Source organism: Mirounga leonina, unplaced genomic scaffold, assembly GCF_011800145.1.
Source record: "Mirounga leonina isolate KUSES-001 unplaced genomic scaffold, KU_Mleo_1.0 Mir_152, whole genome shotgun sequence".
NCBI lineage: Eukaryota > Metazoa > Chordata > Mammalia > Carnivora > Phocidae > Mirounga > Mirounga leonina.
In genome coordinates, this window is record NW_023270380.1 from 55,596 (window position 1) to 83,242 (window position 27,647).

Sequence of the window (27,647 nt, forward strand, 5' to 3'; positions counted from 1 at the left end):
GCCTGGGTGGCTCAGTCGGTTAAGCATGTGCCTTCGGCTCAGGTCATGATCCCAGGGTCCTGGGATTTGGGCTCCCTGCTCAGTGGGGAGTCTGCTTCTCCCTCTCACTCTGCTCTTCCCCGCTGCTTGTACTCTCGCTCTCTCTCTCTCAAATAAATAAATAAATAATCTTTAAAAAGTGTTATTCTGCAAAATTTACAGTTCACATTGCCAGGGCCCCTAGGGCCTTGGAAGGGGTTCTCTGCAAGTGAGGGGCCCTGGGTTTATGCATCTAGCCTCTTGATAAATCCACTTCTGCATTCCAACCATGGTCATACTTCCAAGTCTGAGTTTATCACACCAGTTTATTTTTGCTTTCAGGAAATTGGTTAAGAGCTCAGTCTCTTATCAATAAATTCTATACCTGAAACTAATATTACACTGTATGTTAACTAGCTGGAATTTACATAAAAAATTGGAAGAAAAAAGAAAAGAAAAAAAAAGAGCTTAGGCTCTGGAGCTAGACTATGTGGGTTTGGATCTTGTCACTGCCATTTTAGGAGCTGCTGAACCCTGAGCACTTTTTCAATATGTCTGTGCCGGAGATTTTCTCATCTGTAAAATGGGTATAAGTAATATTAAGATTGAAGGAATTAGTTCAGGCAGAGTGCTTACAACAGCGTCTGGCACATAAAGGCTCAATATGTATTGGCTATTGCTGTTACTGTTATTGTTGTTGTTGTTGTAGCATCAGTATTCATGTTAATAGTATGTGCTCTTCTCAAACCACACTGTGAATCCTGAGGAGCCTTTGTGTCCTGACTAGACCCAGAGAGGCTTCGCTGTTTTCTGAATGGACTGTTTGCTAAATGTAGAAGGAAGGCAGAGAGGAAGTCAGAGGTAAATGGAACTCTCCCCCCCCCCCGCCCCATTAATATTAATGTCACCAAATTACATTTAAGTAAAAGAAGAAATTGGGTCTATAAATTAATTTGCTTCCTGGCATACCAAACGAGCATTAACACTGGACCTGACATCATCTTGCTCCTAAATGCTATGAGGATAAATTATTTTAGAAGAAAAATCACACGATGGGCTGTAGGTAGACTTTAAAAACTTGCCTTTTAATTCAGTCTCCTGCAGACACGTCCCCAAGACACTTCATTCCCCCCTGGGTGGAGCACTGTGGCCAGCAAGGGACCCCAGAGCACAGGCTGCGACCGAGAAGGGGAGGTGGGCAGCGAGGGGAACACGAGGAAGCTCAGGCTTCCCCGCCAGCGTGGGCGCAACAAGGCCGAACCGCTTCGGCCCCTCGGGCGGTGGAGTCGGTCTCGGGCGCCGGGGAGGATGCTGCCCTCGGCCACCCCGCTCCTCCGGGAGCCGCGCCCCAGCATGGGCGTTCGGGATCCATCCCCAGAGCGGGTGTTGGCCGCCCCTCCTACGGCCCCGCAGCCGCTGTTCGGGCCCGGAGACGGCGTCCGCGCTCCCCTGCTGCCCGGCGTAGCGCCGCCTCCGGCCCGGGTGCAGGGACCCGGCGCGCAGGCGGGGGGCGCTGTGGCCTCGGCGCGGGGACAGAGCGGCCGGGCCGGACCCGCCTCTTTCCCCTCCCCGCCCGCCCCCCACGCGTCGAGTCGCCGGGAAGCCGGGAGGAGACAGAGCGCTCGGGCTCCACGGCGCTCGGCCCGCAGTCCCCTGACCGCGCGGAGCAGAGCCAGGTGGCGCCGCCGGAGCCCAGAGCCGCGACCCTCCCCGGCCGCCTTTGTCTGGGAGCGTGCGGCCTGGAAGCGCTGCTCTCGGGGGCCGGGCACGCGCCCACAGCGCTCGCTGACAGCTCTTCCCTCCCGGAGGGCTCCGGGACGGAGGGGCGGTCGGGCCGGGCCCTGCTCGCCCGCGCCTGCACGCCCGAGCGCACGCACCGATGCCCCCGCAGCAGGGGGACCCCGCCTTCCCCGGCCGCTGCGAGGCGCCGCCCGTTCCGCCCCGCCGGGAGCGCGGGGCGCGCGGGGGGCGCGGGCCCGGGGCGCCGGGGGGCCGGGGGCGCGCGGGCGGTGCCGAGGGGCGCGGCGTCAAGTGCGTGCTTGTCGGCGACGGCGCGGTGGGCAAGACCAGCCTGGTGGTGAGCTACACCACCAACGGCTACCCGACCGAGTACATCCCCACCGCCTTCGACAACTTCTCGGGTGAGCCGGGCCGGGTGGCGCTTCTCGGGCCGGGGCGCGTGGCCGCAGTCCGCGGGCGCGGTGCTGACGGCCCGGGTGCCGGGGGCCGGGGGACGGGGGGGGGGGGCGCGGCGCGAGGGTCGCGGGCCCCCGAGGAGGCTGCTGGGCCGGCCGGGCTCCAGCTGGGAAGCGGACCCGGCGCGGAGCGCAGCACCTTTCCCGAGCCTCGGGGACGGGGCAGGCGCGGGGCCACCTGAGGGACCGCGGGGCGACGGGGAGCCCCCCAAAGCGGAGCCCGGCGGAGGGGGCCGGGGTACGGGAGACAGAGCCTGTGCAGAAAGAAATGATACGGCAATTTAGTAAGGAACAGGTCGAGTTCAGGTTGCCTGGTCAGTTTGCTGCGTAGAAAAGTTGCGTCAGGTCGACGTTGCTGGCACAGCTGCCGAGTTTCCGTGGGAAGGTGACGCGCAGGTGCCATTACCTGTGGCCCTGAGAGTCAGTCCGTTCCTTTCGGTGGCTTCCCTCACAGGGAAGGGGCGTCTCCGCTTTGAAGAGCCACAGAGACGGCAGAACATAGTTGACTTAGTGAAAACAGCACTAAGGGCTTAGGTTTGGATTAAACCTGGAGAGTAAAGGCGATTTCTTCTGAGCCCCTCTCCCCTGCTCCCACTGCTTCCTCTTCCATCTCCCCCGTTGGCTCTGTTTCTGTTTCTTAGTATCTCTTCAGTGTCTCTTTAAGCCATTTACAGCCCTTACGTATGGTGTGCTGTTTTTTGGTTTGGTGGAAACAAAGATAAAGGATTTTTCAGGTCTTTTTGAAATTTACTAAAAAGTTAAAATCCACAGTGAAGCACTCTCTCTGCTCTTAAAAGGACAACAACAACAACAACAACAATGCTTCTTGACCTCTTAGAAGGTCCCGATGGCAAGGGCTTGCTTTCTTCCACCTCTAAGGTACCCTTGATAAAACTGCTACACTAATGGGTTTCCACCCAAACGGTTTTATTTTTTCCTCCTTTTCCCTCCCAGCTGACTCGTGTAAACATTAAAAGCAACTTAGAAAGTTGCACTTAGAGGGACCTGAGTGCTTAATTCAAACAGAAACCTCCCGGCTGTGCTCCAGTGCAGGCCCCTGCCCAGTACCTGATCCCAGTGGAAAGGTGGGCAGGCTTTCTTTTCTGTGTTAATCCTCCCTTTGAGCTGACACGGTGAGATAAACAGTGCCCTCTTCTATAAACAGGACAATGCAGGCTGCCTGTGTTTGCTCATGTTCTCAAAACAAGCTACAATTTTATGATAAACCATGAAGTCTTGGAACGTTTCCCAAGGGAAAACAGAATTATTTGTAAGGTTTTCCACTGAGTTAAAACGGCAAGGTTGGTTCCCATTTACAACCGCAACCCCCCCCCCCCCAGTGTTGTTTTTAGGTTTTTTGAAACGAGTGTGACAGGAAAATAAATCTTCTGGGGCTGAGCAAAAAGCGCAGGCCCTTCTGGGGTGCCCTCAAACGGCTCAGGGATTTGCAGCTTCAGCCCCGGCCATGCGATGAATTGCCAGCCCTGGACGGCTGGGCGGTTGGAAGACAAAAATGCCTCCGTGGGGCCTCCTTGTTTTAGGCAAGTCTTTAATTCATTAGGGGACCCAGAATAGCTGAAGGGTTTGGAGGGAGAATGGTAGTTGCAGCTGAAGGCATTATTTTCCTGGAAGGGTTTAAAAGACACCCACCCCCTGATCATTGTTTTTGTCTTGTTTTTAAGCTGTGGTGTCCGTGGACGGGCGGCCTGTGAGACTCCAGCTCTGCGACACGGCTGGGCAGGTTAGTGGGTCATCGTGGCTCCGGGCTGGCCAGGGAGCCAGCCTTAGGGAGGCCTCACAATAAGCTCCCTCCATAACCGGGTCGTTCTAAAGGCTCGTGCAGTGGCCCCAGCCCTGCTCTCTCAGAGGGTGGTGGGGAGGGGAGATAGTCTGCACCCCTAAAACAGGGTTTGGCCCAGCTTTGCATGCTCAGGGCAGGGGGACAACAGGGTCAAGAACGGGAATTCTTACAGGACTTTCTGATCTTATTTACTGTCTCGTTTATATTAAAAATTATCAGTGATGTTTTGTGATTATTTCTCAGAGTAAGTTGGTGATAGAATCATTTTATTAGAGGTCAACACGCCAAATATTAAATTTGCTCAAGAAAAAGATGGAGGTTTTTAAAAAAGATTTTATTTATTTATTTTATAGGGAGAGAAAGAGAGCACGGTAGGGAGGGGGAGAGGGAGAGGGAGAGAGAATCTTAAGCAGACTCCACGCTAAGTGTGGAGCTGGACACGGGGCTCGATCCCACGACCCTGAGATCGTGACCTGAGCCGAAACCAAGAGGCAGACACTCAGCCAACTGCACCCCCCAGGCACCCCCCATCCCTCCCTAAGCTGTGGTTTGACTCTCTAGGGCCACCCCCATCCTTTGAAGCAGAGATACAGTGGTCGAAGCTCTCCTGAGCTGGGGGAATGAATGAATCTGGACTTAGTCTTTCCAAATTGTGAATATTTATTCTTGTCTTGAGGATCAAGCACTTGGATGACCTGCCCAGGGAGGGACAAGGGATTGGGGTGTTCCCCGACGAGCTCCAGGGACTCATCAGCCAGTCGTCCCTTGGCATGGTGCTCGTCACTGAGGTCTCCTTGTTCTCTGTGCGAACCCAGGGTGCCATCTCCTGAGTTTGTCATAGTGACAGTTCATCAACATGGAGTCTTTCCTGTCCTTGTTAGAGTTAGAGCAAATGCTGAGGGGCCCTTTGTGGGCACGTAAAAGTGCCCACCTCACTTTCTGAGGTGTTGTCACATGACAATCTGTGTTTAAGAAGCTCGCTTTCCAGCATTCCCAAGTGCCTCGTCCAAACTGCTTGCCTACCCTGGGACAGCAAATTCACAGGTTTATTTTTCAAAACTCAGGGTGACACAAGACTGCAGCTTTGGTCCCCAGCTCAGCACGGGTTTGGCGGTGGCCAGAGTGGCCTGAGTGGTGGCCCTGCCCCTTCTGCCCCTTCTCCACTGGAGCATCTCCGTTTCCCCTTCAGCGGCAGCAGAAAAAAGCAAACGCACTGTGTATCTTCCTGCCTGTGGAAAAGAGGACTCAAAAGAACACTTTCTTCTAATATTGAATCTTTCTGAATGCCCTCTTGGTATTTGTCATGAGAGCTTAATTGCTTTTTATAAAGTAAGAATCTTTGTCCTACTACGTGTCTGATTTTCTGATCTTTAAAATGAGGTCAGAGTTGCACGTGGATAAATATAGACGTTGCTGCTAACGCCAGAAAGGGGCAGCTGAATAGCCCAAGAATAAGACCGTAGACAGGAAGCCCAGAAGGCACAGTTCCTGGGGATCCTCGAGGGGAGGAGCAAGCAGTACAGAGCACATCCCTGCCCACTGATGGGGCTCTCCTGTTAGCTGTTGACTCTTGTCACAGACCTGGCTTCCTGAGTTGGGGTTCTAGGCCTAGGGCCCTCATGGTGCCTGGTGCAGAATAGGGCTTAATCATGGTTTATAATGGATACATAAAACGGAGTGCTGGGTCCTGGGGAATGCAACCTTAAGTCCTGGCCTGCCCCTCCGAAGACTTATAGTCTGTAGGGAAGATAAACCAGTTAGTAGAACTTGTGAAAGAAACCAGGGAAGTGCCATAAGGAGGAAGGCAGTGTTGGCTTGGGGTGCAGGTCAGGTGGGTCTGGGGAGAAAACCACTGGGCAGTTTTGAAAGAGGCATAGGACCATCATCAGAAAAACTTTGTAGAGATGATCCTGAATTACTGAGGCAGAGGTCGATTTTTCCTTAGTATGGTCTGTTTAAAAGCTGGGGAAGCGCAAGAATAATTTTGGAGATATTTTCATGAAAAAAGTTTATAATTAGGGAAATAAAAGGACTTTGGTGCAAATTGGTAAGATTTAGTTTATTTGGAAATTATTCTTCTGGTCTCCCAGTGATGTTTTCATTGAGTTTGACTATTTTTTAACTGATGTATTAGTAAAGTATACCTTATTATGTAATGAATGAATAAACCAACCTCAAAAACTATGCAAAGTACACAGCTGGTAAGATAAGATCATTTTTTCCCCCTACTCTCCAAGTATCCATTAGGACTTATTTTGACTAATAGCAAAGCAGGTCAGAGTGGTAGTTCTTTCCCACCTTCCTTATTCCTTACTCCAGATCTGATAAACAACCTTTTAAGGGACTTGATTTGACACCTGCTCTATTTCCCTAATGATGACTCAGCCAGTGAAACCCGCCCCCCTCCCCTCACCCCCCCGCCGCCCCAGGCAGTCCTCAGGATAGCCTTGTGGGCTTAAAGTGACTTGTGCGACCTCTGTTTCCAGCTCCAGGGGAGCATGAGCACAGGTAGCCCTAACCCGGGGCCCAAATGCAGGTTTTTCATCTGGAAGCTCAGAGCAAGAATATGGCTCTACTGGATGAATAAGTAACTAGAAATTGCTTTTTGTGTCTTTGGGTTTTCTTGTTAGGGAGGTAGGTGAGCATAGAAGATGTTAAAAGGAGTTTTTAACACTGGACTCACAGTCTTACTCAAGTGAAAATAGATCAGAGACCGAGGGTGTTGAGAACATACCTTTGGCATAAGAGAAGGGACCGTCACTGAAATAGGAGGAGGTCACAGTGGCATTGCCAGGAGAAGCTGAAAATTCCTCAGGCTTTTGACCCGTGAGGCACTTGGAAAAATCTCTGTGCTAAAAAAACCAAAAACTCAAGTTGCAGCTTGACCAGCACTACTATTCAGTGGCCTGTCCACCACGCCCTGTCCCTGACCGAATTCTGTATGTCTTCCCCACAGACCTGGCAGGTGCGTGCACATCACTGGGCCTCAGCACACCTCTCCTGGAGGGTACATTCCAATTGGCCTCGTCACGCATATGTATGTTGTGTTGATTTCAGCAAATATCTGGGGTTTCTGGTCAGGCAGTGAGGAGGCGGGTTTGATTTCTGCTTGGCTCCCTGAACCCTTTCGCCAGAATCTCAAGAGGTCTGGGGAGCTGGATTTCCAAAGCCCTGTCACAAGGCCCAGCCCCTGCGCTTGCCTTTCTTTTTATTGGTAATGCAACCCCAGCTCGCAGGGCACCACCAAGGGTGACTGACTTCTAACAGTGAGCTGCAGCTGCCTGAGGGAGCTGACCTTACGCGGGGCTCCGTTTTGTGCTTTTCTGGGGCCTCTGAGAACAGAGGGAATGTTTTATTACAAGATCTTTGCTGGGCCATCGTCGACCTGGTGGATTTTCTATGTTGATCCTTTCAGCACAAAGTTGGCACTAAGAAAGCCAAGTTGTTCTTTTTTAACCACCGTGTGTAGAAGTCTGACAGGCGGCAGTGATGAAACGCCAGATTCGTTCCTGAGCATTTGAGCTGGTTGACGTCTGTACTGTTAGGGGTTGTTGCCCTACAACTAAACTGTGGAGCCTCAAATGATGAAAGTGCCTTCCAGTAAACCAGATCCAGGTTTCCTTTACGCCTCCAGAAGGGCCACGGATGCAGAATACTGTGCACATAAATAGGAGTTTGTAAATAGTCAGAGTGTGCCAACGGTGTACTGAAAACCTGGATGGCATTTCACTTTTTCATGCCACTGGGAAGTTATCTATCATAGGACATGTGTGTGAGGCTGGCACCCACAGATAGAAATGTTATTTTACTTTATTTTTTTATTTTTTAAAAGTTTAATTAACTAATTTTTTTAGTAATCTCTACACCCAATGTGGGGCTTGAACTCATGGCCTCAAGATCAAGAGTAGTATGTCTTCTGACTGAGCCAGCCAGGTGCCCCCACAGATAGAAATTTTAAATAGGAATGAGATGATGTAAGTATTTTCCTATGAGAGAGTTGAGTGAAAGCTTTCAGTTCATTGAATAAGGCACTGCAGGGGACTATGAAGAAATGCTGGTTTGGAGGCCGACATCTCTACAAGGGCCGAGGCCAGGTCTGTCTGTTCCCAGCTGATTCCCCTGGCCCTGCACAGTGCCCGGTGGCCAGCATGCATCTCTGCCAGGTGGATGACTCTGGCAGGTATTCCGCAGCATGATGCTTGGTTATCTTCCCAAAGCTGCATGGAGGTCCCTGGTATTTGCAGGGAAAAGGGAAGGGGAAAGGAAGTTCCAAAAGGAAGAAAGGAGGGAGAAAAAGAGATCAAGCAAGAAGAAAGGTATATCAAGCAAGAATGAAAATGTATTAACCAATGTGACATTGTAAGTCACATTGTTGTAAGTGATTTTGAGAGGCATAGGCTCTCTGAATTGCCAAGGAGAGTGGGCTGTCAGAGGTCCTCAGCTCCAGTTCTGGGTCTGTCCTGGTGTCTGATTGACATTACTCTGTACTCTGTGCGTGCCCCGACCGTGTGCAGCACAGGTGGGACCAGGCGGGCATCACTCACAGCTGTCGAGAACGGGCAGGGCTGGATTCTTGTTCAAGAGAGGAGCTGGGTTAGATGGGGGTCACTGGGGTCAGATTGGAGACTTGGGGATCCGTGGGCTGCTAACCCTGATTCTAAAAGAGTAGCTAAATACCAGAGTTGAAAGAGTAAATCTGGGCTACTCTAGGCTGAAGGCTGGAGAAAGTAAATTTGCTTTCTGCCATTCACCCACTGTAAGTACTTCTCCTGTGGTAAGTTGCCAGAGGGCTGTGAACACTGATGTGAACATCGAACGCAATGGGCAGGTTTTGTGGGGCTGGCAAGCAGCAGGATCGCTTTCCGAGGTGCTGGCCCTTCCTTCCGTAACCGGACCTGCCAGACCCTTTCAAGGAAAAAAATGGTAAAGTGGTCTTTTTGCTGATGAGAATCAATTGAGAAGGTAACTTTTGGGTGCTTTGATTGGTTGCAGGATGAGTTTGACAAACTCAGGCCTCTCTGCTACACCAACACGGACATCTTCCTTCTGTGCTTCAGCGTGGTGAGCCCCTCCTCTTTCCAGAACGTCAGCGAGAAGTGGGTGCCAGAGATTCGCTGCCACTGTCCCAAAGCCCCCATCATCCTCGTTGGGACGCAGTCGGATCTCAGAGAAGACGTCAAGGTCCTTATTGAGCTGGACAAATGCAAAGAGAAGCCCGTGCCCGAAGAGGCGGCCAAGCTGTGCGCCGAGGAAATCAAAGCTGCCTCCTACATCGAGTGTTCAGCTTTGACTCAGAAAAACCTCAAAGAGGTCTTTGATGCGGCCATCGTTGCGGGCATTCAGTACTCGGACACTCAGCAACAGCCAAAGAAGTCCAAAAGCAGGACTCCAGACAAAATGAAAAACCTCTCCAAGTCCTGGTGGAAGAAGTATTGCTGTTTCGTATGACGCCGGCCGGGAACCCGCAGTAGAAGCTATATTAGCTGAATGCGTCCTCTCATCGTGCCGGAGCTGTGTAGAGAGCGTGTGTGTGTCATAGGTCCAGCTCTCAATTTACGTCTTCTTTCTTGCCTTGGATATTCTTGTTTGTTTGAGCTTAGGGACGAGCTGATTATTAATTATGCAAGATATTTTTGAAGTCAGTGGAGCATTTTTCATAACTCTGGAAATGTAGAGCTCTAGACCTCTGGATTAATTTATATCTAATATGAAAAAGACACCTTGGATCTGGGTGTCAGGAATGAAATTTTTTTTTGCTACGTTATAATGTACAGAAGAACAAAAGAAGAAATGGTGTGGTTAACCCTGCCTTGATTAAGGGCTCCTTCCTGCAAGTGCGTTGTGTCCCCTGGCCAGCTATGGTGAGAATCACTCTTAGCCCAAAGACTCCACACACTTCTAAAAAACTTTTTAAGGGACTAAAATCTGAGAAAAAAACAAGAGACCTCTGCCTACAACACCTCAAACCAGTCACTTTTGTCATATGCTAATACCTGGTTGCTTAAGATCTAAAATCAACCAGGAAAGCACATCCTACTAACCCTGTGGCCCTGGGTACACCAAAAAGAAAACATTGTTTATTGGGATTTTTCATTCTTAGATCAGTTGTGTTGACATTGTATAAACATAGCCAACATGCCATGTGGAGTAAAGCAAGTATTAGTCAGAAGCTCTTGTATTTTCTTTAGGGAGTGATTCATGTTGAGATCAGAACGTGGTATTTGCTGTTCGTATATGTGCACCAAACTGCCTAAACCCTGGTAGTTAGAACTCTAGGGAGCACCTATGGGAATTGTTTTAAAACTTCCATACTAACTAAATAAACTAAACCATCTGCAGGGACATGGACACTCTTGAAAGGCCTGCAGCCAACGATTGTAGGAGACAAAATGTACTTTTTTCCCCTTAAGTCAGCCAAAATGTACACACACACACACACACACACATACACATATGTGTATATGGCTGTATTTGCTGCTGATTCAGACTTTTAAACAGTTAATGAGAAAAAGCATGACCACAAAAACATGTGAGGGAAGCTCAGCTTCCGCTTTTTGTTACTTTTTTGAACAGATCTCTTTTTGATTATATCCTACTCCGATAGGATTTTAAGTATATTTTGACACAGTTTTGAGACCATCTTAAAACACGAACATCTCTTAAAACCTGTTTTAAACTGAATGTCTCTTGAAACCTGTTAAACCACCGGTTAAAGCCGCAGATGCCTTTGAGGGAAAGGGCAGCAGAGACCAGGGCTGTGAGTCAGAGGGCTCACAGGGGCGGCCTGCTGTGGCCGCCGGGAGCGGGGTGCGCGTATGGGCCCCAGCTCCCCCCCCTCAGCTGCATCCTTGTGGGGGGATAGCCAGAAAACCACATGCTTGTGAAACATTTGTGTTCTTCAAGGTGGCAGTTTTTAGGGCTTCATCTTGAGGAAAAAAGTTGCGTATCAGAAGAGTAGGTTTGTTTACTTTGTGATGGTTATGCTTCTGAGATGCCAAAAGGTAGCCTACCCCACGAATTATAATGTCTGGTTGTGGTGGGTGAAGCAGATTTACCAAAATCGATTCAATAACTAGGGAAACTTCTGTAGAGCCGGTGGATGGAAAAGTCTTGTCTTTCTGTGGGTCTTGCATTGTCTTTTTTGTATTTAAAAAAGCGAATTTATGTTTTCCTATAGAAGTAAAAGATTGGGTTAGGGGCTTCTTTGATTTGTGTTAGTAAATAAAATTAACTGATTTCTCTGTTTTAAAACTAAAATACATGGCTTGTTCACTATTTTTCATTACTGAAATTGGTATCAGTCATAGTTTCCTGAAGCATTTAGTCACATAGCCTGAGTGAATAAAATTACATCATTTGTGGAAATGCTCCGAACAGACTCTAAGCTGGCCTGCTTGGCTCATCTGTCTGTGGGGGGACCAGTGTCCCAGGCTGGGCTCCGCCTGCTCTGGGGTGCAGGGGTGGGAGCTGTGGGAGACTTACTTGGTGAGTAATTTTAACCAGTATTTTTATATTTCAGCAAATGTCCTGGAGTACAGTGCAAAGTAATTTTTAAGATAGAATACAAGACTTGAAAGAAATTTTATGCACGTGACAGCAAATGGGGCTGCTCTTGGTCCACCCGGGGCGGGGCCCATGGCCCCCTCTGTCTGGGGGCCACTGGTGGTAACCTGGCAGGGGAGCGTGCCTGTGCGGCCCAGTTCTGAGAGCTTTCCTCAAGTGGTTTATTTTTAACCCAACTTGATACAACCCGAACCATTAGCGCTAAAAATCTAGAGGGTTGACATTTAAACACAACTGTTTTTAACATGTTGCTGCAGTTTATAGAATAGTAAAGTACGTACGATTGATTGTACTTCAGGTTTTCCTCCATTTTTCTTTCTTTGTGTGATTGGGCAGAAAAGTTCTTAAAAGTATGTGCTTGAGTTAAACATAAAGTTGGTTCACTTCAAAGCTCAAGCACTGTTAAACTTGCAGCTTGGTATTGCAGAGAAGATTTTATGAGTTGTGCTTTAGAAAATGCTGCTTTAGCTTAACTCCTACAGTGTAGGCCAGTCATAATTGAAAAATACAATATACTTCCCACCTGTTCTATCACTTTTTACCATGTATGTGGAAATGAACCTTTTGTAATATTGTTCTCTGTGCTTGACAGAATTCAGGAGAAACCACCCAGGTATTACACAAGCCAAAATGAAGGCAAGGTCTTCTCCCCAGACTGTCGTAACCTGGTGCCTTACCAAGTTGTGCTTCTCTGTTTTCAAGTGTAAATGATGTTGAGCAGAATGTTGTCCTTGAAAATGCTATAAACGAGGTGGTATGAAATAAATTCTGACCTATGGATATAACTGCACTTGCCTTTTCTACTGAAGAAGATCACTGGAAGTGAATAAAGGTTTAGCCACGTCAAAAGCAGGCTGGTTGGGAAGCATCGTGGCGTGCCCCCAGAGGCGTCTGGGGAGTCATCCCTAACCAACACGAAATTGGTTTTGAGAATTCTGGGGTCACAGTCGGATACAAGCACTCTCTGACTCTGGGTCTGTAATGGATCGTGTGCTGGTGGCCCATGTGTGTCCCTGACAGGAACACTGTTCTTGGAGCCAAAAGTCGAGGCCCAGAGAAGCACTTAGTGTGTGATGATGTGTAGGTCAGTAGATCTGAGCCTCAGTTTCCTCATGTGTGAAAGTACTGCTTTTCTCCCCAGGCTATTTGAATCCTGAATGAGAATACATGTGCACATGTGGGGTAAATGTCCAAGATCTATAATGGCCATGGAAGGGATTAGAAGGTGCCACGAGCCCCACCAGCTTAACAAGGAAGGCCAGCAAGGCTCAGAGTTCCCCATCTCTGAGGGCTAGGGGATGCCCATGTGGTATATGTGAACATGCGGTCAGCCTTATCGTCATGCCACCAGGATGTGGCCCTTACACCAGGGAATGTGGCCCTGATGACAGGACCATTCTGGGAGCCCAGATGTCATCCTGCTTCTACCCTTAAGCCTCAAGGGTGAAGGGCTCCTGATCATCTAGTGAAGGATGGGCCTGTCCACCTCTTTCCCCACGGTGCCTCTGAGGCCAGACTTTGAATTTTTTGTATCTACCAAACATTCAACCACAATGCACTGGGTTACTGTGCAGAGAGCAACTAAAATTACTGGCCATCAGCCTATGTCCAGAAGTGCTAAAACCCAGCTCGCCCTCACTGGCCTCCATGGGCAGCCTAATCGCAGCTCAGAGGGACCTGGAAGTTTCCCTTCAACCAGCCCCTGTTTGCCTCCCATATCCAGGATAGGCCTTCCCAGGATACATTGACAGAGCACCCAGTCCTTTTAGAGGAGGTCAGGGAGTGCTTCATGGAGACGTTTACAAGACCTGAAGGAGGTGCGAGAATGATGAGTATCTGGGAGAAAAGTTTTCTAAAGGGAACAGCAGGTGCAAAGGCCCTGAGGCAGAGCAAGTGTCTGGCATGTCCTGGAGGCCACCAGTGTGGACAGGACCAAAGTAGTACAGGGAGAGGAGCAGGAGATGACCTAGAGGAGGAGAGGAGGTCAGGGAAAGGATGAGGTCAGAGAGGCCCCTGACATCAGGGAGGGTGTGGTGTGATGGGGGGGGGGGCAGGGGAGGGGAGGGCTGGGCTCCAGAGTCAGGCTCTTTGGGCTTGAATCCTGACTCTGCCACTTAACTGGTTGAGATTCCTTAAGCAAGTTAAACTTTCTGTGTCTAAACTTTAGAATCTATAAAGGGGATAAACCTGGCACCTACCTCAGTGGTCTGGTGGGGTTACAAATGTGAAGTGCTCAGTAAATGTCCACTCTGACTGCTCTCATTGGCAAGCTCTGTTCATCTCTCACAGCAGGCTGCCTAGGTGATTAACTTACGATTGGCGCCTAATGGCTCTCATCTTCAGCCCTACTAATTTTTGTGAGCCTTATGCTTTTGATGGATAATAGCACATCTATTTTTCATTTCCACTCATTTTTATGAAAGAAGAGCGAAACAGTATGAATTACTCCAGCCGTTGCACAGGCTGACCCTGGAGCAGAAATGCTGCTGCTTGAGCAGCTGGGACTGCTAGGGGCTGGCCACCACTGGGAGAGCCCGGGCCAGCCCCCTCTGGAGGGGAAGGTGGAATTGAGCCTCTGAAGGTGGTTTGGTGAGCGGCGTGAGACGACAAAGTAAGGTTTGTGTGGAAGTCAGGCAGCACGCTGCGAGGGTGTCTGTCCCTTGACTCCTTTCATGCAAGAAGTTCTTGCTTCAGACGCGCACACTCAGCTTTGTGAATCTAGAGATTTTTAGAATCCTTGTTTATCAGCCCAGCTCAGCCAACCAGTTTCCCCCGGGCGGTCCTAACAGCACAACCACATCCTGAAGAGACACAGTCCGCAGGTGGAGGAGGCACGTGGTCGGGAACCCGATGTTGCTCTCTAACCTGACGTTTGTTGTCCAAAAGGAGGACACGTTCCAGAGCAGAGTATCACATTTCCATTCATTCTTCTCCTGAATGTCCCACAGATACTTCAAATTTGACTCATTCTGTGAGTTTCCATTCATTACTGTAGCAAATTACTACGAATTTCGTGGCTTAAAGCAACAGATTTCTTACCATACAGTTGTGGAAGTGAGCAATCTGAAATGGGTCTCACTGGGCTAAATCAAGGGGCTGGCAGGCCTGCGTTCCTTCCTGGAGGCTCTAGGGGAGCAGTGTTCTCGCCTCCTCCAGCTCTCGAGCCCTCCTCCAGGCCTTGGCTCCTGATCCTCCGTCACCTTCAAAGCCAGCAATGGCTGGTCAGGTCTTTCTTAGAGGCCATCCCACTAACACTGACTCTTCTACCTCTTCTTCCCCACTTAAGGACCCTTATTATATGGGGCCCACTTGGAGAGTCCAGGGTAATCTCCCCCTGTCAAGGTCTGTGGATTAGCAATTTTAATTCCATCTGCAGCCTCAATTCTGCTTTGCCACGTAACCCACAACATCACAGGATCTGAAGTGTAGGATGTGGACATCTTTGGGGGCTGTTCTTCTGCTGACCACACTCATGTCCTGGAAGTCAGCTCAGTGCTCCCCAGATCATTGCCTCCTCTGTATTCTTTTTCTTAGGGAATGTTCAGAACACAGCGGTCAGCAGCAGTCTTTTTTTTTTTTTTAAGATTTTATTTATTTGACAGAGAGAGACACAGCGAGAGCAGGAACACAAGCAGGGGGGTGGGAGAGGGGGAAGCAGGCTTCCCACGGAGCAGGGAGCCTGATGCGGGGCTCGACGCTTAATGACTGAGCCACCCAGGTGCCCCAAGTCAGCAGCAGTCTTGGTCAGATGCATGCAACGTTGCCAGGGGCCCCCGTGGTTTAGCTGGTTGATGAGGGGTAGAGGTGCCAGGACATCCCTAGTGAGGGGAGAACTACTGGGGTAGCAGTCAATCACTGGCTATTTCTGATCCCATTGGCGAAAACACCTCTCATGTGTGTTACCTTGATATCATTAAACATCCAAATCTCCTGCCTCTCTTTATTCTTCAAAACACCACAAGCAGGGTGCCTGGGTGGCTCAGTTGGTTAAAGGTCTGCCTTCGGCTCAGGTCATGGTCCCGGGGTCCTGGGATTGAGCCCCACATCAGGCTCCCTGTTCAGTAGGGAGCTTGCTTCTCCCTCTCCCTCTGCTGTTCCTCCTGCTTGTGCCCTCTTGCTTTCTCTGTCAAATAAATAAATAAAATCTTAAAACAAAACAAAACAAAACAAAATACCACAACAGCTTTAATATGATTTGGCATCTCAGGGAGGTCCCCAAAGGGAGAGGATGCAGTGATCATACCAAGTGCCTGAATTTCCTTTCCCAAGACCGTGTTCTCTCACATTACTTAGTAGAGTGGTTTCTGATTAGGATTTGGCTGAATTGAGGAGAAAATGTACTAAAAATGGCAGTGGGACTATTTTATGTCTTTGCCTGGCTTTGCAGAAACAGGCTCCGTCTTCACAGAACTGTTTCTAACATTTCCTCTCAGTCGAACAGCTGGAGGTGTGACGTTAATGTGGCATATGGTGGCTGTCGCTGTGGAAAGCCTTCCCACAGGGTTGGGGGTTCTGATAGTCCAAGCTTACTGCTTTGGAGTGTTTCAGCTTAAAGCACAAAAGGAACTTAGACGTTCGAGAATATCCCTTAGCACAGAAGCTTTCGGGAGCGGCATGTGCATCAGTCACACCTTGACACATTCTAGATAATCGTTGGTTAGGGGTTAACTTAAGACAAGTACCGTATTGTACGTGGCTGGTGGAAGAGAGAGTCATGTGCTTCAGGAGCAAATATCAAAACTAACATTTTACCATGGAAATCAGGAAGCCTGCCTACCATTACTTGTCATGGATTTAGAATACAGCAGACCCGGCCGGTCGGGTTTCAATTCCATTTTGAGTCTGCTCAAGTGTCTGAAGAGGTATTTGTTAGGAACTTAGAACTCTGATACCTAAAACATCATCACCCATAGTAGGATCAATGGAACGGGGTTGGCTTGCCTTATTTATTTAGCAAATGTTTTATTGGTAAACATACAGAAAAATCACACATATACCAAGTCATCGAGAACCCCAAACTTCTCCCTCTGCTTTGATCTTAGCTCTCCCTCATTTTCCTACTTGTTATTCTGTAATGAAATCTCAGGCCAGACCATGAAGCTAGAAGGGCTGTACACAGGCTCTTGTTGCTCATTACTGCTGTAAACCAGAGATAAGTGGATTTTCAACGCATTTATTTGATCTGCAAAATTTACTTCCTTTGCCATTTTATTTCAGGATCTAAGGGATGAGAATGAGGCTGGGGCCACTGGATGAATAGTTATTGCCTTTGTAACAACCTTCAATAATTGTTAAGACCGGCTCTTGTGTTGCTGAGAGCTCATCCAGAGTTAGACACTCTCCTGTGTCCCCAGTCACCAGGCGCCTAACCGAAACCACCTCACCTTTATCCTCAAAACCGATCGGGTGTTGTTGAAAGTCAGGTGTTTCTATTTCAAAAGGGAAAAAGTGGAAGGAAATCAATTATTGTTTAGATAAGGAATTATTTAGATAAAACAGTCCAAAATTTTCTTATACAAATGTTGGTAAAAGAGATCAGGAAACAGAACGGGTTTATAAGAGGAGAAAATGTGTTGGTAAATATAATATCTGAAATTTATGAACCACGTTCACTTATTGAGCATGTAAAATATTTTACCTATTACTGTAATCTGTCTAAATCTTCTCCTAGCCAAATTGTGTTATGAATGAACAAATAAATACATCTCTTCTAACCTCATACCTCCCATGGGGAGTGTGTATTGGATTGGTTGCTATTATCCTTATTTATTAGAGAGGGAAACAAAAGGACTAACTTGCTAAGTAAGGAACTCTGCATGAGTTAGTGGTAGAACCATTAATCAGTGAGTGTATTTTAAGCCTGAATTTCCCTTTTCCATTTCTGCTCTTATACAGAAGATATAGAGGGGCCTTTAAAACCACCAGTAGGGATGTACTAGTTTAATAATCTATTTCTGTATAACAAGTCACCCCATCACTTGGCTTAGTGGCTTAAAACAACGGCTGTTTATTCCTTCTTGTGATCCTGTGGGTTGACTGGGCTCATGGGGCAGATATTCTGCCGAGGTCACACGCAGCTGGGAGCTCAACTGGGGTGGACTCTCTAAAGAAACCCCGGGTCTCTCTCCTTGTCCCCTCTCATCTTCAGTGTCTAGCCCGAGTTTCGTCATAACATGGCAACTGACTTCCAGGAGTGAATGTGCCAAGAGAGAACACTCCAGTGTGCAAGGGCTTACCAAGCGTGTTTGCACCATGGTTGTTAAGGTTCATGGGTCAAAGCAAGTCCCAGAGAAAATGTGGGTGGCGGGTGGAAGGAGTTACACAAGTATGTGAACCTGGGAAGATATGTTTATTTGGGGGCCTTCCAAGTGGATTCATGTGGGAAAGGAAGACTCTGAGGCTGCCAGGTCTGGTGCAGTCCATCGAGCATGTCTGTCCTGGATGAAGAGAGGCGGATTGTATATATTATCGTGCAGGTGGAGAATACAACTAGCCTAGCAGCCAGGAATCCTGGTAATAAAAGGTGTGCTTGTCAGCTATATTATTTCAGTGAGGGTCTGACTATTGAAATGGGTGACAGAGGATGTTGCCTAAACCCCTCATTGAATCTTCTTCCTTTGCGGAGAGAGTACACGCTGAGAATGGGTGAAAATTGGCACCTTTCTGAGTGTCCAGACAGCTGGATGGATGGAATTTGGATATTTCTGTTGTTTCCATCTGTTGTTTCCATATTTCTTTTTCCAGCAAAAGAGACAGATTTCAGCTGTATTTGGACAAATGGATTGATATAGAGCATGGGGTATATGAAGCACTTTTAAAACCTTATATTAAAAGTATCACTGGGGTGCGTGGGTGGCTGAGTCGGGTTAAGCATCTGCCTTCAGCTCAGGTCATGATCTCGGGGTCCTGGGATCGAGCCCTGCGTCGGGCTCCCTGCTCAGCGGGAAGCCTGCTTCTCCCTCTCCCTCTGCCCCTCCCCCCATCATGTGTGCGGTCTCTCTCTCTCTCTCAAAATAAATAAATAAAATCTTAAAAATTAAAAATATCACCATTGCTACTGTGATTATGAGTAGCAGTATTCTACACAGAGCTGAAATTACTCTCAACCATCTGTTAAGTACCCATTTCCCAAAGCAGTAGAATTGGCTTACAGAATGGCTGGTTTTACTCCCCACGCTGCTCCTCTCCCTCTCTAAAGGCATTTTCATAGGTACTTGTGCCCGAGGATGCTGCAAGACCATCTGATTTTGACTGTTATTGTTCTGCCAAGCCCTGCCCATGCTTCTGAGACCATAGCTTGCTTTTCTCTTGTGTGCAGCTTCTAATGTACCCACGTTTGGGATTTAAAGGAGAATTTGGATAGCTGTAGGGCAGCATGCCCCCAGGAGGGGCTGCATGCCACAGAGCCGAGAGGAACGCCCCAGGATTACCAGGCTTCCTGAATTCTCATCCTGCCTTTGCCACTGACCAGCTCTATACATTTAGAGAATGAGTTTAATTTATTTGGGCTTTAATTTCTTCAACTTCACCGGGAGGTGAAGCTATGAAATCTCCATTGTCCCTTTTCTCCATTATTTTAAGATAATCACGCTTCTTTTCAGCCTTGATCTCTACAGGCTTAGGAACTTTCATCTTAAGCAAAATCAGTATCAAGTTAAGTAATCAGTAATTCTCACCAAATTCCAAGTATGGAAAATTTTGAGTCCAGACCCCTGGTTCATCTGGTCCATGTGCACGCCCAAGGCCTCCCAGCAGCTTCTGCAAGGACACATGGAGAGAGGAGGCAGCTGTGAGTCTCAAGAGCCTGGCAGGCTGAGTCCTGGGTAAATATCACTTTTTCCAGGAAAACAGAAAATCTCTCCCTTTCTGATGCATGAGCAGTGCAGTGAGTGGACTCCTCACTAATCAAAACCAGTTAAAGGCAAAGGCAAAGAAGAAAAAGGAAAAGAAAAACAGTCAAATAGAAGAAAACAGGAGGTTGGTTAAGGTGAGTTAGGCCATGAGAGTTTGTGGGCCGCTCTCTCTCTCATAGGTGCATTATTGTGCACCTCTGTGTGCCTGCCACTGTGATCATGAAACCCTTCAAGAACTCCCTGTGCTGGATATGGATATCCAGCACAGAATAAACATGCTCCCTCTTTGATCTGCTCTTACTGAGATTTCCCAAGTTAATTAGTCTCTTCTGGGGAGACAGAGTTATCTCTTATTGACTCAATAACAATTAACTTTAACAATTAACCATAACCTTTAACCACAATGTGCGGCGATTTACACAATATCGTAATAGCATCAACTGACAAAGATGCGTCAGTCCTCAAATGCTTATTAATTGGGGACCTTTATCCCCAAAGAGCTGTGCTGAGCACAGGTCTGCCAGGCCTTGAGTTTGACGATTTAATGCATAACAAATATGGGAAAAGTTATTCCTGTGCATATGGCTGCTGTGGGAGGGTGAATAAAGAACGAGTCAGGGAAACTGCATATTTAGGAAGAAGTTCTATTTGGAAACTACCATTAGCAGCTGTTTATTTGAATACTTTTAACTCATAAAATCAATATATTCTCATTATAAGAATATTGGAAAAACTAGAAAGCTAGAAAGGAGAAAAATAATCATAGTCCTATCACCCAATATCTTGGTATTTTTATTCCAGTCTTTCTTTTATGCACCTGTGCTTTTCCCTCACCGTCCCTTTCAGTCTTTCCAACACCAACTATCATCAGGCACTTTTCTTTTTTAAGATTTTATTTATTTATGAGAGAGAGAGAGAGAGAACAAGTAGGAGGGAGGGGCAGAGGGAGAGGGAGAAGCCGACTCCCCGCTGAGCAGGGAGCCCGACATGGGGCTCAGTCCTGGGACCCTGGGATCATGACCAGCGCCCAAGGCAGGCACTTCACTGACTGAGCCACCCAGGCGCCCCTGCATCAAGAGATTTAGTTAAGGGTCTAAAATGCCTTTAGTAGCAGAATCCCCCTGAAGGGCAATAGTGTAAGAAGTGGTTCGGGTCAGCTGTCTCACCTGCTCTCAGATCCAAGCTCGGCCATGTCATAACTGTGGAACCTTGTACAAGTTACTTAACTCCTCTATACCTTAGTTTCCTCAGCTGGAAAAAAAAAAAAAAATTCCTCCCTCAAAGAACAGGTTTGAGAACAAAACAAAGAACCAGGAAGGAGTTCTAGGTAAAAAAAAAAAAAAAAAAAAAAATCTCTCATGCTTCCTAACATTTGATGTGGTTGCTGGGTTTCTGAAAATTCACCAGATACTGGGGAGTTCAGAGGCTGAGAGCTGGCTAGGGATGGGGTCATCGGTTTAGCTCAGCTCAGTTTTAGGGTTCGAACCCGAGGCGTGCGATGGCAATCACTAGGTGAGGTACCACTGCTTTAGGAGAGACACTCTGTGCTGGTCAGTAAACTGATCTTAAATGAGAGGACTCATGATGGGTAGGTCCCAGAACAGGGCGCTTCGTTTCCTCCATGTGGTCGTTGCATGTCTGTCTTCTCTCTCCCTCTGTGTCACTTGAGATCTTCCAGGAAGCAGACTAGGAGATGGGGTTACGAGTGTGAGAGGTTTACTGGAGGGAGTGACAGCTGTGGAAGATAAAAGGGAGGAAGCAGGCTGCATTGGGCCACCGCACAGGGTGATGCAGATGAGACAGTCTTGGTCAATCTGAGGGGAAGCTCTAGAGCGCTCGTGCCCTTCAGAGGATCCCCACTTTGGTCAGGAGTAGCCCCACCCAGTACCCTGCCCTCTCGGTCAGCTGGGGGCTGCCTAGGAAGAGCAAGCCCTCCCTCGAATGGCTGCTGGTAGCTGGAGGCTGTCCCCCTCTGTGTTCCTCCCAACTGGGCTGCAAGCTCTTTTGTGGGGTGCAGGGATGGGGGTGGAGGCTCATGGCTGCCACGCCAACCTGGTGAATCTGAGAGGTCCATGTGTTCAAAGCTCAGTCGTGAAAACAGTGATATGTATTGGACTCTAGTATGTACTTGACAGTGTTTTAAATAATTGTATTTAAGCTTCAAAACAACCCCAAGTTAACTTTTATTTTCTACATCTCTCAGCGAGCTTAAGTAATTTGTCCAAGTTCAATGACTAGAAAATGGCAGAGCCAGGGGATTTGAATGCATGAAATAAAATGATCATCAATGTAGGGTAGAAACTTCTCTTAAATGCTTAAAAACATAGGGGCGCCTGGGTGGCTCAGTCGTTAAGCATCTGCCTTCAGGTCAGGTCATTGATCCCAGGGTCCTGGGATCAAGTCCCCCATCGGGCTGCTTACTCAGTGGGGAGCCTGCTTCTCCCTCTCCCACTCCCCCTGCTTGTGTTCCCTCTCTCGCTGTGTCTCTCTCTGTCAGATAAATAAATAAAATCTTTAAAAAAAAATTCTTACAAACATAGAGGATGGGCTTATCCAGAAAATGTAGGGATTTTGCCCTGGTCACAGTGTGTGGTGGGAGGGAAAGAGTGGAGATAGGCTATTGAACTCATTACATACAACAGAGGACATAAGTGTGTGGTTGTAGTACGACCAGCAACCTCATGGCCACCTGCCTCCAGATCATTGGCCTAAAGAACCTGGCTCAGACTATGCTAGCATTCAGAAAGTAAGTACAGAGGAATGGTGTATAATTAAGAAGTGTTGGGAACAAGGCCTTTCAGATTCCCAACTGTCCTTATCAAACCAGAAACTGGAAGGACTGGCCCTACTTTCATCCTTTCACAAAACAAAGAGAGCCCATTTAAGTTTATGGAAAGTCCACTGACAAACGATGGGAGAGGAAACTTCTTTCTCATGACATCCAAGGTGGAATTCTGGAAGATCCTCAGCAAAAGATGACCATCAAACTTTCCCTCTATTCATTGAGCTCATCCTGCTAGTCCAATATGGAGAACAGACACCAAGATACCCATGCCCTCAAGTGCGGGCAAGATGATCCCTTAATTCCCAGCCGGGGGTTTCTGTGCAAACCTCCCTTTTGGGGAAGCAGAGATGGTGAGCTGGTGCTCAGGTCCTGGGGCTGCCCAGAGAAGGAGAAGACCATGGCACTGAAGGGGCCAACCTGGACTCGAGGGTGATTTGAGAGGTGGCCTCCAATCTAGGGTTGCCAGGCAATATTTGGAACATACTTATACTAAAAAAATTATTGGTTGTCTGTCTGAAATTCACATTTTTTTGACTTGGTATTTTATCTGTCTATTATGTGTATTTATTTATATTTCAAAATCCTTTGTTTTATCTGGCGGCCCTACTCCAGTTACAATCTCTAGAACTGAAGAACAGAGCCAAAGTGTCAATCTGAAGGGGCTAGATAGAAAGGTAGATTTTAATAACCAGGCAATGAGATCAATTAGAGATCACAGATCAAAGCAGGAGCTCTTGAATTGTTGGAATCATAAAAGTTTCCTATATGAAACATACCAAGTGCTCTATAACAGTGTTTGATGAAGGCAGGATAGCCACTACAAGGTGTGACTCTTAGATAGACACTATTATTACCCCTGTGTTATAGCTGAGGAAATCGAGGCATGCAGAGTGCAGGGGACCTACCCTAGGACACCCAAGTGACAGAATGGGGACTTGAGCGAGAGGAGTCTGCCTTGTAGATCTTGGTTCTCTGTTTATTTCATTTGCTTATACGAATAGGTGCTTAAAGGCATTAGAAACTTCCTTCTGAAGACAATTCCTCCGTGCATGGGTTAGGGGTGGGTTAGTGGAGAGGAAAATCAGACTTATCAGACTCTTCCTTAATAGTCACTGATTAATAAAAGACAGACATTGTTCTAGGAAGAGGGAGTTTTTGATAATAGTAATATGTGATGTGTTGCTAGTTTTAAAAACCCAGAAATCATGAATGCTCTCCTGTTAGTTATAATACCTTGTATTTCCAGAGCACCTCCTTTGTCATCCGTTCACGGATTTGGCAAGATGTTCATGAAGCACATGGTGTGTGCATTTCCTGCTGGGCTGAGTTTTCTGTTTGCTCTTCTAGATCTCTTGGCTGCCCTTCTCAGCTTTGCTGTGTGGACTGGAGAGTTGACCTCTTCCTCTTCATCCCCTGGATCTCTGCTTCCTGTTGGGTTTGCCGGATGGCAGGCACTGGGGGAGCGAGGTTGGAGGCTTCTTTGTGTGGCTCCCTCCCTAACAGATGGTGGCCCTGCAACGTTCAATGGCTCCTCCCCTGGACCCCCAGGGCCTGTCTGCAGCCATTGCTCAGAATTCTGATCAGTGGTCCCCACTTGACCTTCCAGGCCTAAGGGTGGTAAGCTTCTGCTTCTTGCTTCGCCCTGGGGGCTTTACCTCAGCTCATTGGTTTCCTAAATCCTCTTCTGACTCTTCTAAAGTCTCTGGTTGCCTCTTTGAGGGGGTCATCTCTTTCCTGCTGGGACACTGATTGATCCCCAGCTTCATTATCTCCCCTATGATTACTGCTGTTAGATTGTCCATAAAATCTGAAAAAAAAAAAAAAAATTCAAACCAAAGACAAAAACACTGGGGTGATGGAATTTACTTGTGAGAAAAGTAAAACTCAAAGGACGTGCATGCTGACTGCACCCCAAGGAGGAAAGAGGCTGTCACTGTGAGGACAGTGTCACTGACCAGGACCCGTTGCAAAAGCACTTCTCATATGGATTTTATCAATGTCAGTGTCGTATAGTTGTATAGCCCCACGTGGAATATCCGTTGCTGAACCACACGGTGCATACATTTCTAGTAAATATATATTTTCTATACATACACACATCTCATGTAAAGAAGACCTCTAATAATTGATTAGATGTAGCAAGGAAGAAAGGAAATCATGCAGGACAAATGACTGCTATGTTTGCTTAAATACATTTTGAGCTGCTCTAAGAGAGCTCATAGAGAACAAAGAAGGATATTCCAGGGAAGAAAATTTCACTTCTGTGTGAGGGAAAACTTTATAACAGTGTGAGATCCAAAACGAATTTACAGTTTAACTATATGTTCTTTCTTTTTTTTTTTTTAAAGATTTTATTTATTTATTCATAAGAGACAGACAAAGAGAGAGAGAGAGGCAGAGGGAGAAGCAGGCTCCCCGCTGAGCAGGGAGCCCGATGCGGGACTCCATCCCAGGATCCTGGGATCATGACTTGAGCCGAAGGCAGACGCTTAACCATCTGAGCCGCCCAGGCACCCATATTTGTTTCTTTTTAAAGATTTTAATTATTTATTTGAGAGAGAGAGCATGAGCGGGGGCAGGGGCAGAAGCAGAGGGAGAAGCAGATCCCCATGAGCAGGGAGCCTGACACAGGGCTCGATCCCAGGACCTGAGCCAAGGCAGATGCCACCCAGAAAACCTGCTATATGTTATTTCTTCACAAGGATCACTTGATTTTGGCTTTTGGTCATTTAACCTATTGTGACTCTTAGAAGAAAATTTCATGAGTTTCATTACATTATGTAAATAAATTTTTTTAAAAGTCCCTGATAACCTCTCTTAATGTAGCTCTCGTTTTGTTGTTGTTGTTCTCTTGTATGCTAAGAGCTGAATTTTAAAGAGCCTGAAAGGAAAATGGATTCTTGGCAGAAATATCTAAGAGTTAGCAGTCTTTTGCATTTTGGCAGAGGGTAGGGGGTGTGTGCGGTATTAGAAAAAAATAGCTCACAATGTGTTAATGTAGCTAGGAGAACACTGCCTGGCTCATAGTAACGGTTATGTAAGTGCTAGCATTATTACTATTATTATTTTACTTTGACAGCATCTTTTTACACAATAGTTGAAGGTTCAGTAGGCCCAGCCATGGGTCCCCCAACAGCAGGCTCCGCTCCACCCCCAACAACAGGACCCCCCCTCCCCCAGGCTTCTCTGCAGCTTGTCTCAGCTGTTGCCACCTGCAGCCATGGAAAATTACACCTGGTCTCTACTTCTGCAGAGACTGCAGAGATTGAAAAGGAAGAACAGGACCTTGCTATACAGACTGCGACCAACGAGTTTCAGGGGTTACTGACCTGCCCAGCTCCTGAATTTCTGCTTCTCAGCCGGAGGTTGTCCCTGGTCAGCTCTCTACTGAAGCCTGGCTCCTGCCCTACTGCCCAGGCCACGACGTGACGCACACGGCCACAAAGCGGTCATACTCTGTCCTCGCGCAGACTCTGGACAGACAGAACGTGGAAATGAGGCTGAGGGAAAATGAACATCAGTTTCTAAAAAAAAGAAAGTGTGATTCTTCACCTGGCAATTATAGTAGATCCTTGAGCTGGCCCGACAGACAAATAGTCATCAATAACCCGCAGCTAGATTGGGTGCCCCCCGGGTGGCTCAGATGGTTAAGCGTCTGCCTTCAGCTCAGGTCATGATCTCAGGGTGCTGGGATCGAGCCCCGCCTGGGGCTCCCTGCTCAGTGGGGAGTCTGCTTCTCCCTCTGCCACTCCCCCTGCTTGTGCTCTCTCTTTGCCAAATAAATAAATAAAATCTTAAAAAAAAAAACCACCTACAACTAGATTGGAATTTTTATTTTGTTTTATTTTTTAAAACATTTTCTTTATTTATTTGAGAGAGACAGAGATAGTGAGAGAGAGCATGAGCGGGAAGGGGGGGGGAGAAGCAGACTCCCTGCTGGGCAGGGATCCCAATGTGGGGCTCCATCTCAGGACCCTGGGATCATGACCTGAGCCGAAGGCAGACATTTAACCATCTGAGCCACCCGGGTGCCCCTAGATTGGAATTTTTAAACTTAATTATGCAATAAGTAAGTTGAATACTTCTGTTTTGTACTTTTTATTTCCTCAAAATATTTCGAGTCTTTGTAAGATTCTGATTAACTCTCTTGCCATTTTCACAGAATATGAGGTTTATTTTTATTGTTGGTTTATGTAACTGTTACAAAAAATGTAATATTAATCCATTACTGTAGTTATAATTTTTAGATACACAATTCATTGCAATGGGAAAGGTCTAGGAAATTTCTAAACAGAAGAAGACTCAGAAAAAGCCATTCTTTTCCAACAGTGTACAAACCTTGCCTCTTTTTAGATATGGATCCTATTTTTATTAAATGAAAAAAGCTATAAAATAAAAATAAAATGCAGTTGTTCCCCTATGAGCTGGCTTTAGCCAGGAAGCTTGTTTCATAAGTCTCATGCAAAAATTCACCAAGTAACAAGAAACCCTACAAGACGGAACATATAATATCAATTTATTTAGATTCACTATGACAAGTATTTGTTGATCATTCCTTATGTACCAGGCATGATTGTAGGCATTGTAAATTCAGAGATGACTAAGATCATCTGTATCCTTAAGAAGCTCACAATTCCTTCCTGAGACAGAAAGCTGGATGAAGCGTTCCTGTACCAGGAGAGGAATTCTGTAGATGGAGCCTGGGATCCAGAGCCTTGACAGAGCACCCAAGGAGACTGACGACTGTTCCTTCTGGAGGGAGCTTGCTCTTATTTAGTTATGTGTCTGTCCTTTCTGATAGACTAGAGACTACATGAGCACAATGACAATGTCTACTTTGTTGTATCCCTACCAAAAGTACAGGGTTCAACTTACGTTTTTATAGAAAAATAGAAAGAAAGAGATGGGGGGAGAGAGAGGGAGGAGGGAGGGCAGGAGGAAGGAAGGAAAAAAAGACAAATGTTAATAATAGAGGTGATTTTTTTTTTAATATTTTTTTATTTATTTGACAGAGAGAGAGACACAGCGAGAGAGGGAATACAAGCAGGGGGAGTGGGAGAGGGAGAAGCAGACTCCCTGTGGAGCAGGGGGCCCGATGCAGGGCTCGACCCCAGGACTCTGGGATCATGACCTGAGCCGAAGGCTCCGGGTCACCCACGACTGAGCCCCTCAGGCGCCCCAATAGAGGTGATTCTTGAGTCAGATATTAAAGGATGAATATGATTTTTCTAAATTGGAGAAGGAGGGAATAATTAATTCTGCCTGAAATGGGGAAAGAGACGACAAAGATTTCATAGAAGAGATGACCGTTTAGCCAAACTTTGAAGGCCACCAGCATTTGTCACTTGGAGCTTAGCTCCCCAGCCCTTGATTTGTGCTGTGCTTGGTGACTCATTTCCAAGAGTATGGAAAAGGGAGGAAAAGGAGCTTCC

General features: G+C 47.2%; 1 protein-coding gene across 1 annotated transcript; it reads left to right on the forward strand.

Annotated features, from left to right (window-relative positions):
• The first annotated feature begins 1,617 nt into the window (after positions 1-1,617).
• Positions 1,618-12,359, forward strand: RHOU (ras homolog family member U). Its single transcript, XM_035008406.1, has 3 exons — positions 1,618-2,159; positions 3,896-3,954; positions 9,007-12,359. Exons 1-3 carry the CDS (start codon positions 1,898-1,900, stop codon positions 9,460-9,462), a joined length of 777 nt encoding a protein of 258 aa, XP_034864297.1. The 5' UTR covers positions 1,618-1,897; the 3' UTR covers positions 9,463-12,359.
• Positions 12,360-27,647: the final 15,288 nt, after the last annotated feature.

Bases quoted from the DNA above. Each gene is read 5' to 3' on its own strand.
- RHOU (XM_035008406.1), top strand. From the start codon at position 1,898: ATGCCCCCGCAGCAGGGGGACCCCGCCTTCCCCGGCCGCTGCGAGGCG. The intron at 2,160-3,895 runs GTGAGCCGGGCC...CTTGTTTTTAAG, and splicing joins CGCCTTCGACAACTTCTCGG to CTGTGGTGTCCGTGGACGGG. The intron at 3,955-9,006 runs GTTAGTGGGTCA...GATTGGTTGCAG, and splicing joins TCTGCGACACGGCTGGGCAG to GATGAGTTTGACAAACTCAG.